Source organism: Gavialis gangeticus, unplaced genomic scaffold, assembly GCF_001723915.1.
Source record: "Gavialis gangeticus isolate Ggan-Ray unplaced genomic scaffold, GavGan_comp1, whole genome shotgun sequence".
Taxonomy (NCBI): domain Eukaryota; kingdom Metazoa; phylum Chordata; order Crocodylia; family Gavialidae; genus Gavialis; species Gavialis gangeticus.
The window spans coordinates 97770311-97783807 of NW_017729031.1; the positions used below are offsets into that span (position 1 = coordinate 97770311).

Genomic DNA, 13497 nt, shown 5'->3' on the forward strand with positions numbered 1-13497 from the left:
CTATATTTTTTTCTATTTTATTCTGTTTTATTTGGATTCTTATATTGTTTCCATCACTGGTGGTGGAATGCCTACTTGGCTTTCTGCTATGTGGGTGAACAACTTCACTGGGTCAAATTATCTTTCTGATGCAGTCACATTGAAATAAAAACTTGAATTCAGTGGAGTTGCACAAATTGGAAATCATTGCTATACTGTTTCTACTGGGGCTCCTTGAATGATATTGGGAGCAAAACTATAGCCAAGTATTTCTTTACTTCAATTTTGTATTAGCCACCTGAGCTTTTATGTCCTGACATATGTGTATTTTTTTTAATTACCAGATAGCAAAGAAGGAGAGAGCGGGAGGTCTTGGTTTAGAACCTATCAATGTTATTTTATTTATTATTTTTTTCTAACTTTCAATTATCTCTTCTTTCCCTAGATGCCAATTAAGTGGATGGCTCTGGAGTGTATACACTACAGGAAATTCACCCATCAAAGTGATGTTTGGAGCTACGGTAAATTTCCTCTGTTACTGTGCTTAAGAATTAATCTCTTGTGTGATGTATTGAGCCAAGTTTGTGTGTGTGTATGTGTATGAGCATGTACGTTACAGATGCTTATTTAGCATCCTTTTTTTCCTAAAGGAATGAATACTATTGCCTTTCATTCCTGCTTGTTTAAAAAATATATAAATCAAAATAGCATTGTTACCTGTCTCCTGTGTTATTTTCCTGCTTACTAAAATGCATTATCACAATGTCCCTGCTGGATTGCCTGCTGCAAGCTCTTGTTTGGTAGCAGTTTGGCCAATCATTGTAACAGAAAAAAGCTCCTTTTAGTTTAGCCACAGATTCGTCGAAATATGGCTGCAGGTCATAATTTTCTACAGTCCTTTGAAAATCTAACTCTAAAAGTCATGAATGTCAAAAAACATTATCTGGCTTATGGGAGTTTGTGTACTACCATCAGATAAAAGGGAATTTGTCATAACAGAACCAATGCAGTGAGAGAGAGGCGAGAAAGAGAAGAGAAGCTGACTAATACAGGTTTGGATTAATTTGACAAACAGATTTGAAATTAGTCAGAAAGGCCAGGCCACAAGGACTCTACTCCAAAAATCATGTCTTCTGGTAACAGAGGAGTTTGCTTAACTGTTAACTATCATGTCAGAATGAGCTGTTGTTCAATATTTCCCTGGCGTTTTTCCTGTTTACTATATCGGTAATGGCTGAACTAGTTAATCTGCAGCTTTAAAAGTAGAACTGTACCACATCAAACCCCCAACAGGCATTTAGAAATACTGGGCCTCATCTGTTATTTCTGTTTCTAAATGACTTGGAAAAAAAAGATGCACAGTATCATCTGAAATCTCATTACTCATTCTTACCTGTGGGTAGCAGCAAAATACACTGTTTGCTGTTGCTTGGTAGATAACTTCCTTCTGTCCAGCTGAGAAAAATATACTATAGTTAAATTGTAAACACTAAGTAAAACAAGATTTTTTTTCCCCTCCCCAAAGCATGTTTGCTGCCATTAGCAAACTAGATATAGTCATCCATTATTTATGCTGCCCAATTTAAAAACAGAAAGCCTGGCATATATGTGTTTTAAAATTAAAAAAACCAAAATAAATGACAAAGTTTAAGTGTTGCACATCAATGAAGAAATGGATGAAGGAGAAAATGTATGTGTGATATGGATGTCGATTGTTATCTATTTCTCCTTATATTGGTGTGACAAAAATATGGCTGTCAGGTTTAAGTCATGTTTTAAGTGGCCTTTGCGATAAAATAAAAGCAAACCAAAGGAAACTTTTGGGAAACAGCAGCATTTTCAACATTAATGATTGTTTTTTGGGATAAATTCTGTTATTTATGATATGTAGTATTTATTTTCCTGCTTAGCTGCCAACAAATCCTGTGGTTGTTCAAAACGAGTATCTTGGCTTTAAAGCATAGCACTATCATAACTCAAATCCATAACATTATCTAAAGAAACAATAACACAACTGACTCTGTTTGACTTACAAGGCAAAGACAATGACATAATCTTATTCAGTTCTGCACCTTTGTGGGAAATGGATGCTATAACTTAATGAACATCAGTGTTTTCCTCCTTTAAAATAATACTGTATGTCAGACATTCATTTTATTTTTTGATAGGATAAAGAATGGGGCATATTCTTTTATTACAGCTTCCTTTAACTTTCCCACCAAGTATTTCTTCTAGGCTGTTCTTCTATTACTCCTATCTGTCATGCATTCTGTTAAACCAATAAAAACAAGAGAAGTTGCTTCCCAGATTTCCAGTGCTCTTTAGATGGTGAATCCAACACACATCTGAACAAGCTATATTCACTTTTCATGTACACCAATTCTAGGAATGAATCAGTTATCCACATCATATTATAATCCAATATTGAGCCACTAACATACAATCTCCAAGGCATTTTTTAGAACTTAAAAGAACATGGTCATAGTCTCAAATTCTTTTTTCCACCCGCCACAGGAGTTACTATCTGGGAGCTTATGACTTTTGGTGGAAAGCCCTATGATGGAATCCCAACACGGGAAATTCCTGACCTGTTGGAGAAAGGGGAAAGGTTGCCTCAGCCTCCCATCTGCACCATTGATGTTTACATGGTGATGGTGAAATGTGAGTAATTGTTGCTTTTAAACTTGTTAGGGTTAGTACTAGCAGAGCACTACTCCATTGCATCTGCAGTAACTAGCAGTACTGGGTAATAATGCAGAACAAGAGCTTCCTAATATACTGTAAATTACATTCCAACACTGCATGCACACTTCGCAATTGCAAAGGATATGAATTTAGCCATGAAGGCTTGAGTTATCTCAGCTTCTTATTATTGTTCGATAGTATCTCACATCCTTGCTATGAAGTCAAAATTGTATGATTGTTATTGTAAACTCTTGTCATTTCTATGACAATTGATTTTGGTGTTAAAAAGATAGCATTAAATATAATTAAAATACATAGGTAGTCAGGCAGAGAGGGGTGCAAGGGGAAAAACTGGTATAGAACACTATTCCAATTATTGAGGAAAGAAACCCTGACTTTTTTACTGTTTTTATTATTATTACTAAAGAGAAACTGAATTGATATAAGAAGTCTAGCTGAGGATTTATTTTTGTTAGTGCTCCCAGTCACATCCAATACCCTTTGTATTTTAGCACAAGATGAAAATAGCATGCATCTGGCTTCTCACATACCCTGCCATCCTTTCCCCCAGCACATTCACACTAGTAAAGTTATCCTCAAAGCTGAGGCTTCTAATTTAAAAAGAATTAGAAATGTCTCTGTGGTCTTCCTGACTTAATTTAAATGAGATTAACATACAGCCGCCTCATCCATCTGACATGGGCCTTTTCCTTTTAATTCAAACACAAAAAAGTGAGAACAAAGAAATTAAACTGAAGGAGGCAAATGTATATGCTTAATAAGAGACCTGGGACATCTCTCTTGTCAAACTTGCATTTCCAACATGTGTCTTGTAACATTACATGGGTATACTATATCACACAAGAATTCACTATTGAGATATAGTCTCTTTTCACCCCTAAACCTGCCAGATTGAATCCATCACTAGTCATTACTGATGGAAGTTTGCCACATGTACAGTACAGGGATGTTTGGTGATTTCTGTTAGGCTAGTTTAATAGTTTAAATCTAATTCCCAGTGAGTAAATGTATACATCATAAAAATCTTAACCCTTTGTATTAAGAGAGTCCCTCCTTGAGACTGCAGGCAGATTGGCCAAGCATGATATTAGGTTTGAAGCACTCTGATAGAGCACTGGGGGGTAATATGCATTTCAGCCTCATGTACTGTACGTGATAAGTAGGTAAATAGGATCTGAGTGTCCAACCTACCAATCTGTTACCTTTAGGATAAAATGTATACACATGAACAATTTAAATAGGGATAAGTGGAGGGATTTTTGTTCAACATATACTGACCTGTTCGTTTATCTTGCACAATATTGATTCAAGGGCAATCTATCCCTTCTAACCTTTGATCATCTGTGGCTCAAATATTACTTCTATACAAATCACGTGCATTTTCCTCCGTAGATTAATTCCCCTTGATATATCATATCCCCCCCAGACTTCTTATTCAGGTTGAATAAAAATCATGCCTGTGAACAGTCCTGTTGACAGCTGGCATGTTGATGTGCATAAGTTTTTTTGCTTATGAGTAAGCAGAATCAGGCTCACAGCAATTAATAGCCCTAGTAGATATGGGGAAAAAAAGAGGAGAGCATTGGATTATGATGTCATCCTCTAACATAATGGTGCCAACCATTTTGGCAAGTGTGCCATAAGTTAAGTCCAAAGTATGAAACCGTGCCACTCTAATAATCAGCTACTGCTTTTGCCCAGTACCACTGAATCCTACTACTGCTGCTACTGGGACATGGCAACACTGAACTAGGCAGCACCTACTTCCACGGTTCCCACAAGGCTAAGCCTTCCAACCAACAATGACCCTCAACTTAAATCTCCTCAAATGCCGCTGCAGTCCTTATCCTCTTCCCTTCCCCACATACCACCCCTAATTTCCATCACCAGTGTCCCCTTTAACTCAGTTCCCAGGGTTCACATGCCAAACACACAAGCTGCCTGTGCCATTTGTGGCCCGTGTGCCATGGGTTGGACACTACTTATCTAACACAAGAGCTCATAAATGGAGTAGTTGATTAGAACAGCTGAGCAACTGGGAAAGCTTCTTATTTGGATCAGACATCAGGATATTCAAACACAATGTGGGTTCTAATGGTTAAGAAGCAATTCTACAGCATTAAAAGAAAATGCAAATAGCTTGAGTATTCCAGACACTATATATGAGCCTTACAAAATATCCTACATGCTAAGAAAGTCTTAGCTTTTTTACTTCTTGGTCTCCACTTCATCATAATAGGACTATAAAGAGATACAGTCCACTTCATTTAGACTTCCTGCTAAATAAAGACAAGTTCCTTGAAAAATGCTGACAGTATCTTTTGTTAGGAAAGGCTAGCACTAAGATAAACTGACTGTTGTTGCTACGCAGAATACACCCATTGGTTTGTTTTGCAGCAGATGTTGAAAAGGAATGCTGTTTTTCCTAATGGACTTTTCTGAAAGAATGAGGGGAAGAACTCGTACGAAGTGTTCTTGTATGCTAAGATGAAGTGATCTCAATAATAGCAGTGGCCATTAGCAAGGCTTATGCTTGCAGCAGTATTGAGGATGTAAGCTCTAATACAGAATTACCTGAAAGGTGAAGAAGCAAACATAATTAGGAGGGCTTTCAGATTTGTTTAACAGCTTTTTATAATCAGAGATGTTAGAAACAGTAGATCTGCTGAAAAAGGTTGTTTTATGTGTCGCAGTAGCAGCATGTTGAGTGTGCATAGAGGGTCCCAGTTAAGATCAAGACCTTATTATACTTAGGGTTGTACAGATCCTTAGTAAGACATAATCAGAAATAATTAGACAAGACAGACAAAGGAAGGGTGGAAAGGTGGTATTATTGTTCCCATTTAGGGACAGGCAACAGGGGCACTGAGAATTGAAGGTACTTGCCTAAGGTCACAGAAGAAAATAAATTAGAGACCAGGAATTGAACCCGATCTCTAGTGCGTTAACTAAAAGATCAGGCTTTTTTCTATTTTAGATGCATTGTATATTATTGTCTTCCCAAATTTCTTGAACCCTTTAACTTTGTTTTTTTCTGTTGACTAAATACATCAAAGACAACTTTACACCTCAGACTTGGGATTGTTTTTCAGGTTATTCAGCACTGAAAAAATGTTCTTGTTCATAATGAACCAATTTTTATTCTTTACATTTGTTCCTAGGCTGGATGATTGATGCTGACAGTCGGCCTAAGTTCAAGGAGCTGGCTGCTGAATTTTCAAGAATGGCTCGAGACCCTCAAAGATACCTGGTTATTCAGGTCAGCAATTCTGAACATCTGCAAATAATTTTAATTCTGCCTATAAAGCTATGACACTGATGAATGTGCATCAGCAGGTCTTGCATCACCACTAACAGAGAACTGAAGTGATTGTAATACTATAAAATAGCTGAAAATGAAGGCTTATGCCAAGATTTGACAAAATGAACACTTGAAATTCAGCTCCTATATCCATATTTAGGCCCATAGCAAGGTGGTCTAATTTTTCCAAAGCACCAAGTGCCAAGCAACTTCTGTTGAAGTTGTAGCACAGTATTAGTGTAGAAAATATTTAAAGCAGAGAACTGTATTTAGTTTTACAATCAGAAGGAAACTCCAGTAAAGTGAAATTTGCCTGCAAGAAAGTCAAGTACAAGGCCTTTGCCACAGGTTGAGAACGGTCAGTGCCCAGAGAAACTGTGTTCATAGCAGTTGCCTATGCACACCTCTTATGTGATACAGGAAAGTTATCTGCCCTGACCTTAGAGGTCTGCACACAAGGCTGTAAGGTAAAGAGCCCAGGTCTCTGTATTTGCGATAGCTTGCTAAACTCTGATGCCCTGCCTAGATATATGTGGGATTTTGCTTCCCAGATCCTCTATGAGGCCTGCAACTTGAATCACGTATGTGGGTGTAATGAGCTTCACTCATAATTTTCATGTTATGGTGCTACCAATTTGCAAAGTAGCTCAAGTGTCAGTGAGACGATTATTCCCTGCCCCAACACCACCCCATAGAGGCCTCTTGGTATCCAGTCCTTGACTGGCATCCTCTCTCTTACATTGTGGTTTTTATCAGATTTTACCCCATCAAACTGAAAAGCACAAGGAAGGAGGATTATCTTTTTTTTTTACTGAAGACATTCATTCAAAGAATTCAATACACTAATGCTTGGTTCCCTGGGAAAAAAGTATTGACACGTTTTTAAGCACTGGGGCTATAACTTAGATTCAAGCCAAAGGAAATGAATCCATCTTTCTATGAAGTCAGTTTATAAGGTCTCCATCACTGTAATGCCTGAGCAATACAAAAGGAAATGTGAATATAAACAGCAACATCAATAAAATAATTGTTAAACACCAAAGGCCAAATCATGAAATCAGTCTGACCCAGATTCTGATAGTCTTATGCTCCTTGAGTAATCTTGTGGGGACTATTTGAGCAGTTAGATAGTAGTCAGCATGAGTAATGGCACCAGAATGTGGCCTTTTTCTAACAGTATTCCCCATTGACTTGAAAGGAGAGTTCTGCTTTAAAAAATTTCTATAAGCCCCCCAAAATTTGAATTGATTTTATTGGCTATTTTTTTTCCATATTCCTTACACTTCTTTTCATGATATTTTAATATCATTCTTGAGGGGTTTTGTTACATAATCTGAAGAGTACCATATTTTACCATTTTAGGCCAGCCATCTGGCTTCTATTGTGGCCTGGCTGGAAGGTAAAAGCTAAATGTTCCTCTACACTCAGTAATATCACTGCCCTCATAAAAAGCCCTATAATAATGTAATCAGGAACAATAATTTTTCAGTGGAATTTTTGAACCAACCTATATGATTCTCTACAAAAGATATTTTTATGTTTTATGATCTACAGTAAGACATAAGTTTCCAGCATTGTTGTCATTCACTTCTAATTTATGTTAGTTTTAGTAGTTTCCATAATATAAGCTGAATTTTGATCTTTGTTTATACAGCTCCTAGCACAGTAGGACTGTGATCCCTTACTGGGAACCCTGGGTGTTACTACAATACAGTAGCATTTTTGTTGTTTGTTTTATTCTAACCCAGTTCAGTTTCTTTTGGTTCCATCCCTATTAAATTCTTTATGTCCTTCCACATAGATAACAGGGAAATTTAGCCCCATGAGATCTCAAAGGCACAAATGGAAAAGAAAAAACAAAAAAAACCTAAAGCAAACTAAAGGACCCAGCAGTTTCCATGTCATTCTTTGTTTCTGTGTCAGCCTTAATATCTCAAATATTTTTCCAAATACATCAAGCCTTGTCAGAAGCTGGTCGACTGGGTCACACATTGAGTTTTGTTTTAAAGAAGAAAGAAAAAAGTTCAATAATAGGAGTGCCAAAATTGTTTGGCATGATTTAGATAGTTATTCCCTTTCTGTCAGCAGATTCCCAGCAAAATAAATTATGCAGCCATGGTGACATTGCACATGAAAAGTAATATTTGTGGGTTTTGTGTTGTGATGGAGAGGGTGTATGAACGGTGAGTGCCCCAGCCCAGAGAATTAATTAATCTCTTTGTTACCTTCCTCCAAATCATGGGATGCATTCAGGGTGATGATCGTATGAAGCTTCCAAGCCCTAATGACAGCAAATTCTTCCAAAATCTACTGGATGAGGAAGACCTGGAAGATATGATGGATGCTGAAGAATATCTTGTTCCACAAGCGTTTAACATCCCTCCTCCCATCTACACTTCCAGGGCAAGAATTGACTCCAACAGGGTAAGGGCAACCTCTGCTAAAAAGCATGGAGAGCATATTATGTAGTCTAGTCAAACATAATCCTGAGTTACTCTGCAAACTTGAAGCCTAAAGTGTCTAGAGAGTGACTATAAAAATGGCATCACTGGGTCCCTGTTTATTGCATCTCATGATTTTCAAAAGAACAGGCCAGCTCAGAAGTGAAAAAAGATATGTTTTGAACAGTTGACTGAAATCTCAAATGGGGCTTGTAAAGTTAAGCTGCATTCTTTCTGGATTTTGCCCCCTCCTGGCCAGGAATAAAGATCCTATTGCTCTGAGTCTTCCTTCATGGAAACCCATGCAACCTCTTTATCTTGAAAGGGATTATACAGGTGTAACTGAGGGCAGTTGGTTTGTTGTGGACAATCCTGCTGGAGCGTCAGGGCTAGGGACAGACATTCAGAAAACCTGAGCCTGAATTGATTCAATCTTTGCAGGTTAGTCTAACCTGGCTTGGCTACATCACTTTGTAACTGTACAGACATCCCAGACATACAGGCACATTCGGCAGTGGCTCAGGCTAGAAGCTGAGGGGCGCTAGAGCAGCCCTCCCTTCCCTTGCACAGGGCTGAGCTGAGGGGGGCCCTGGCCAGACCCTAGCAGGACACTCTGATTAGGGAGGTGTTCCCCCGCTTCTGACCAGCCCAGCAGGGAACTGATAATAGCGTATAACAGCCCTAACTCAGTGTTTATCACGTCATTGAGAAAACAACAGAGGGACATTACCAGCTACCTGTTGATTCTCTCTTTGTTCCATCTGCCATAGCACAGACCATAGCCATCACGTGGTCTACTAGCTAATGCTGAGAGGTGTCTGTAAGGCACAGGGGATGGGGAGACAAGGGGGGAGCAGGGACACCTGCAGTCTGTGCCAAGCTGCAGCATGGGAGCATAGAGGAGGGGCCAGCTCTGCTTCGGACCAGAGTGCTCTGCCCAGCCCAGAGAGCATGCCGGGATGCTGGGGGTGTCTGGTTTATCTTAAACCAGGAAGGGGTCTGGGACAGATATTGCATAAACTGGTTTGACCCAAATCAATTAAATCTGATACTACATTCAACCAGGTTTATCTCAAACCAATTTCAGCCATTTTCAAACTGGTTTATGTGCATTGAGCATCTGTTCTGTTACAGTTTTAAACCAGTGTGTGTTCACGTAAACCATTTTCTGTGTAATGTCTACCCCTAGCCCCTGAGCCAGATTGGAATCTAGCTACTTCTCCTATCTGTGGTTCCTATTCCCCTGTTGTCTGAGTACCTCCCAATTTTTCATGTATTTTTTTCTCACAACCTTCCAAGGAGGTATGGACATGCTGTATCTCCATTTGACAGATGGGATACAGGAGGTTTAGTGACTCACACAAGGTCACTAGGGAAGTCTGCCACAGAGCCAGGAACTGAACCCACCCATGGCTCCTGAGTTGCTGGCTACCTGCCTAGTCATGGGGCCATACCTTCTTCCTTTTTCCACTAGTGCACTGGCTTTGCTGGTCTAACAGGAGATTTACACTTAATAAAACATATTTTCACCAAAGCGAGGAAGTAAGGCTTCAAATGCAAAGGAATTAGAAGTATTTAATCAGGGCTATAAAGGCTAACAGTGGAAGAATCACAGTGGAGGGACAAATCAGAAAGAGTACTTAACTCAAGGAAGCATTTTAGTATATGCTGGAATCCTAATGAAACGGAGCAGAATCTCTGCATGTGCTTAAAGCTAAGCACAAGCTTACATGGTTTCCTGAATCAGGATCATTGTTTGGAGACTTATTTATGGAGCCATAGCTGAGGCTGAGCCAAACTGTCCAAGTATATTCAGTGAGTAAAACTGGACTGTAAATTTGGCAAGAATATGGCATGACTATCAATATTATTGTTTACTTCTATATTTTGATTGACAGGGAAACATTTATTTTTTGTGGTTTAGAAATATTCTTTTGATTCCTCCATAGTTCAGACTGTTCCAGATTTATGACTGGGAAAAGACTGATCACATTGCACATGAATGGCAATAAATGGTACTTATGAAAAGTAATCTGTAAAAGAGCAGAACAGTGTTACAGCTAGATATTGCCACCCAAAGTACCTTATTCTGCATAAAGTCATTCTGTTTCTCATGGCATAAGGTGGTTATTAATCAAAACAAAGGAGGGCCAAAATCTACCCCCTCCTAAAATGTCAGCGTATTTTAAATATTCTGTCATTGTTTTTAATTAGATACATGGAACTTATTTTAGTCATCAACAAAAGTGTGTAATTGAGACTCAGTTCCACTTGCAACTTCTCTTCTTACAGTCACTGCCAGCCTAGACTTAGAACTCATTTTTAATGATCATGCTGAGCTGAGCTGAGTTCATTTTACTCCCATTTTCCTCCAGAGGTTCTGTTTCCATTTTTGCCAACTTCTAATGAAACCGTGAGATGAAAAAGACAGTGGGTCTTTTCCCGCACATTTTAAGGTCTAGTTCTGGTCTCCTATATGGACTGATGTAAATCAAGAGGAACTCCACTGACTGCACTGGAGTTACAGCATTTACCCTAATGTGAGAAGATGTATGGGGCCCTTACTATACGGGCACCACAGTATTTACTTCACCCGTAACATACTGAAAAGGGCAATACTGCTAATATCAGAGCCAATTTAAACTGAAAAGTACTGATGTGAAAATGGCACCTCCATTTTCAGTAGTTGCCTTCCCCATCTATCTTCAGAGCCAGCCTGACAGAGGAGTTGGTCTGAGCTCAGGGGATTAATTCCAGCAAAGAAAACATTGTGAATGTTCTGAGATAGTCGCTTAAATGTGCTGTTTGGGCAGTCAGTACACTTGCCAGGTTATGCATGGAAGGTAAACACAAAACACAGTCCAGGTGAATTTATCTAAAAATTGAAGTGGCTTTTTATAGCATTAATGTAGCCTAAGATCCCAATCACGCAGCTGCATACATAGGTGTGGATCCTTTGAAGTCCTTGGGGCTCAGTGTGGGTGCAGGAATGGGGCCCTAGTCATTCTGAATGCCACAAGGAGAGGCTTCATCTCCTCCTTATCTCTTACAATCACTCTCAGTTTCCCATCTTGGTGTGAGACTGTGATCCTTCCTGCTGAAGTCAGTGGGGCTTTTAACATCGAATTTAATGACAGCAGCTCATTCTCCTTATCTCCATAGCTCTGTACTGGTGTGAATTTCCCTACAATATCATATAGAAATGGAGGCTTTTTACTACTCCTGATATTCAGCCTTTCCAGTGGCTTACGTACTCTGAGCCAAACCTTCTGGCCCAGGTAATCATTGAGGTGGCAGGTAGGGAGCCTGCATCCAGTATTCACATCTCCTGATTGCAGCACACTCTGCTCCATAGGGGCTCCATTCACAGCTGAGGATGTGGCTGAAGAATGTACAACTAATCTAGAATAGCAGCTGTCGGAATCACTGGAGACTGGCTTCTGTCATGTGCGGGGGTATTAATTAACCTTTATAACCCTGAGCCATATTTGATGTCTTGGGTCAGGAAATAAAATTCAGTCTCTTCCTAGCAATGCGACATGTCTTAAATGTATTTGTAGAAGCTACCAACCAGAAGGCACGCAGGCATGTGTGCAAATATAGGTCAATTCAGATTGCAATAGGGCAATATTAGTGCAATGCTAGAGCAGCTTAGTGGTAAACAGGACTCATTGTACACAGTAGCCACAGAAAAAAAGGTGTTCCCCCCTCTTCCTTCTTCCCTTGAAATAAACTGTTGTGCTTTCTGCTCTGCAATAATGCAGAAGATTTAATATCTTGTATAAAAGTATATTCCATAGAGACTAGATCCTCAATATATTGATTGTTCCACCACTGACCCTTCATGTAGATTTAAAATAAAATGCACTATAACTCCGTTAATATGTATTCTTTCTATTCAATGTGCTTTAAGAACAGATGAATGTCAGTTGCAAGAACTGCACAGTGATTACTTTCAAGTTCAATCTGTCCAATGGTCTGAGTCTGGCTTTTTCTTTTTCCTTTGGGTAACTTTGATTTATGTTTGTTTGGTGTAATGAATATTAATATTAAATTATCTCATTATGATCATTGCTATTACCATAAATACTGAATAAATTGATACAGCTTAGGCAGTTTATGTTCATTGTTACTGGAAAATTAAATTTTATGTAAAAATCTCCATACCGGTTGGTAAGGCAAGACACAGAGGCAAAAGCTACAAAATCTTCAAGTCATTCCTAAAGGATCTTGAAAGACATGGCATACACCATCTGGTCCTGCAGCTATTCTGATTGTCTTTAATTTAAAAAATAATAATAATTTTTTTAAAATGCATGCATACCATAGCAATCTAATATGCTTTTTCTTGAAGCATCATCCTTTTGGCTTAAATTTTACAGCCGAACAGTTCTAGTAAGAAGAGATGAAAAATTTCAGTCAAGAAAAGAGAGATTATGACCCTCTTTTACTTAGATGGTAGGCATCCTTTTGTTAAGGAAGGCTCTGCTGTTTTTGCTGTATGATCTCAATCCTAAATCCCTGTATTCTGGTACATGGGTTAGACACTAATCAAAGCAGGTAACTAAAAAAAGAAGTTTCATATGAATTAATACCAGGGACAGAACCTACTTAAAAGGAGGAAATCTCATTAGTGGAGTTTCCCTTGTGCCAGAATAAATAGTGTATTGCATTCAAATGTGTGCAAACTTTGGCATCTTAGGGAGCGGGGAAGGGGATGCCAAGCACTGGAGAGTGTTATCTCCCCACATACAAGCCACTATTCTAGCACAGGCTCTCTGTATATGGGCCACTACTGCTGTGGCACAGGCTCCTTCGGGGCACCATTGTGGTGCCCCTCTAAATGGTGCTTGTTGATTTAGGACCACTATTACATTACTGATTGTAGCAAAATGCTGAAGCCACAAGACCAGCATTTTTACACTGGTTCCAAGGTCTCCTGTTATTCAGTCACCACATACATGCTTTGGCTTCCTAGCAGCAGGACTATTGGTCCATGCTACCAGAGCTGCTCTGCCTATTGCTGAAACCTAGGTTTCCCCCTCCCACCCCACCCCACCCCACCCCCCA

At 39.1% G+C, this 13497-nt stretch overlaps 1 protein-coding gene across 1 annotated transcript in view; it reads left to right on the plus strand.

Moving 5' to 3' along the window:
• ERBB4 (erb-b2 receptor tyrosine kinase 4) overlaps positions 1 to 13497 on the plus strand; it is a 970081-nt gene that overhangs the window by 927026 nt on the left and 29558 nt on the right. The window contains exons 23-26 of the mRNA XM_019522894.1: positions 425 to 500; positions 2494 to 2640; positions 5847 to 5944; positions 8240 to 8410. Coding sequence (XP_019378439.1) covers positions 425 to 500; positions 2494 to 2640; positions 5847 to 5944; positions 8240 to 8410 — 492 coding nt within the window. The remainder of the gene's footprint in view (positions 1 to 424; positions 501 to 2493; positions 2641 to 5846; positions 5945 to 8239; positions 8411 to 13497) is intronic.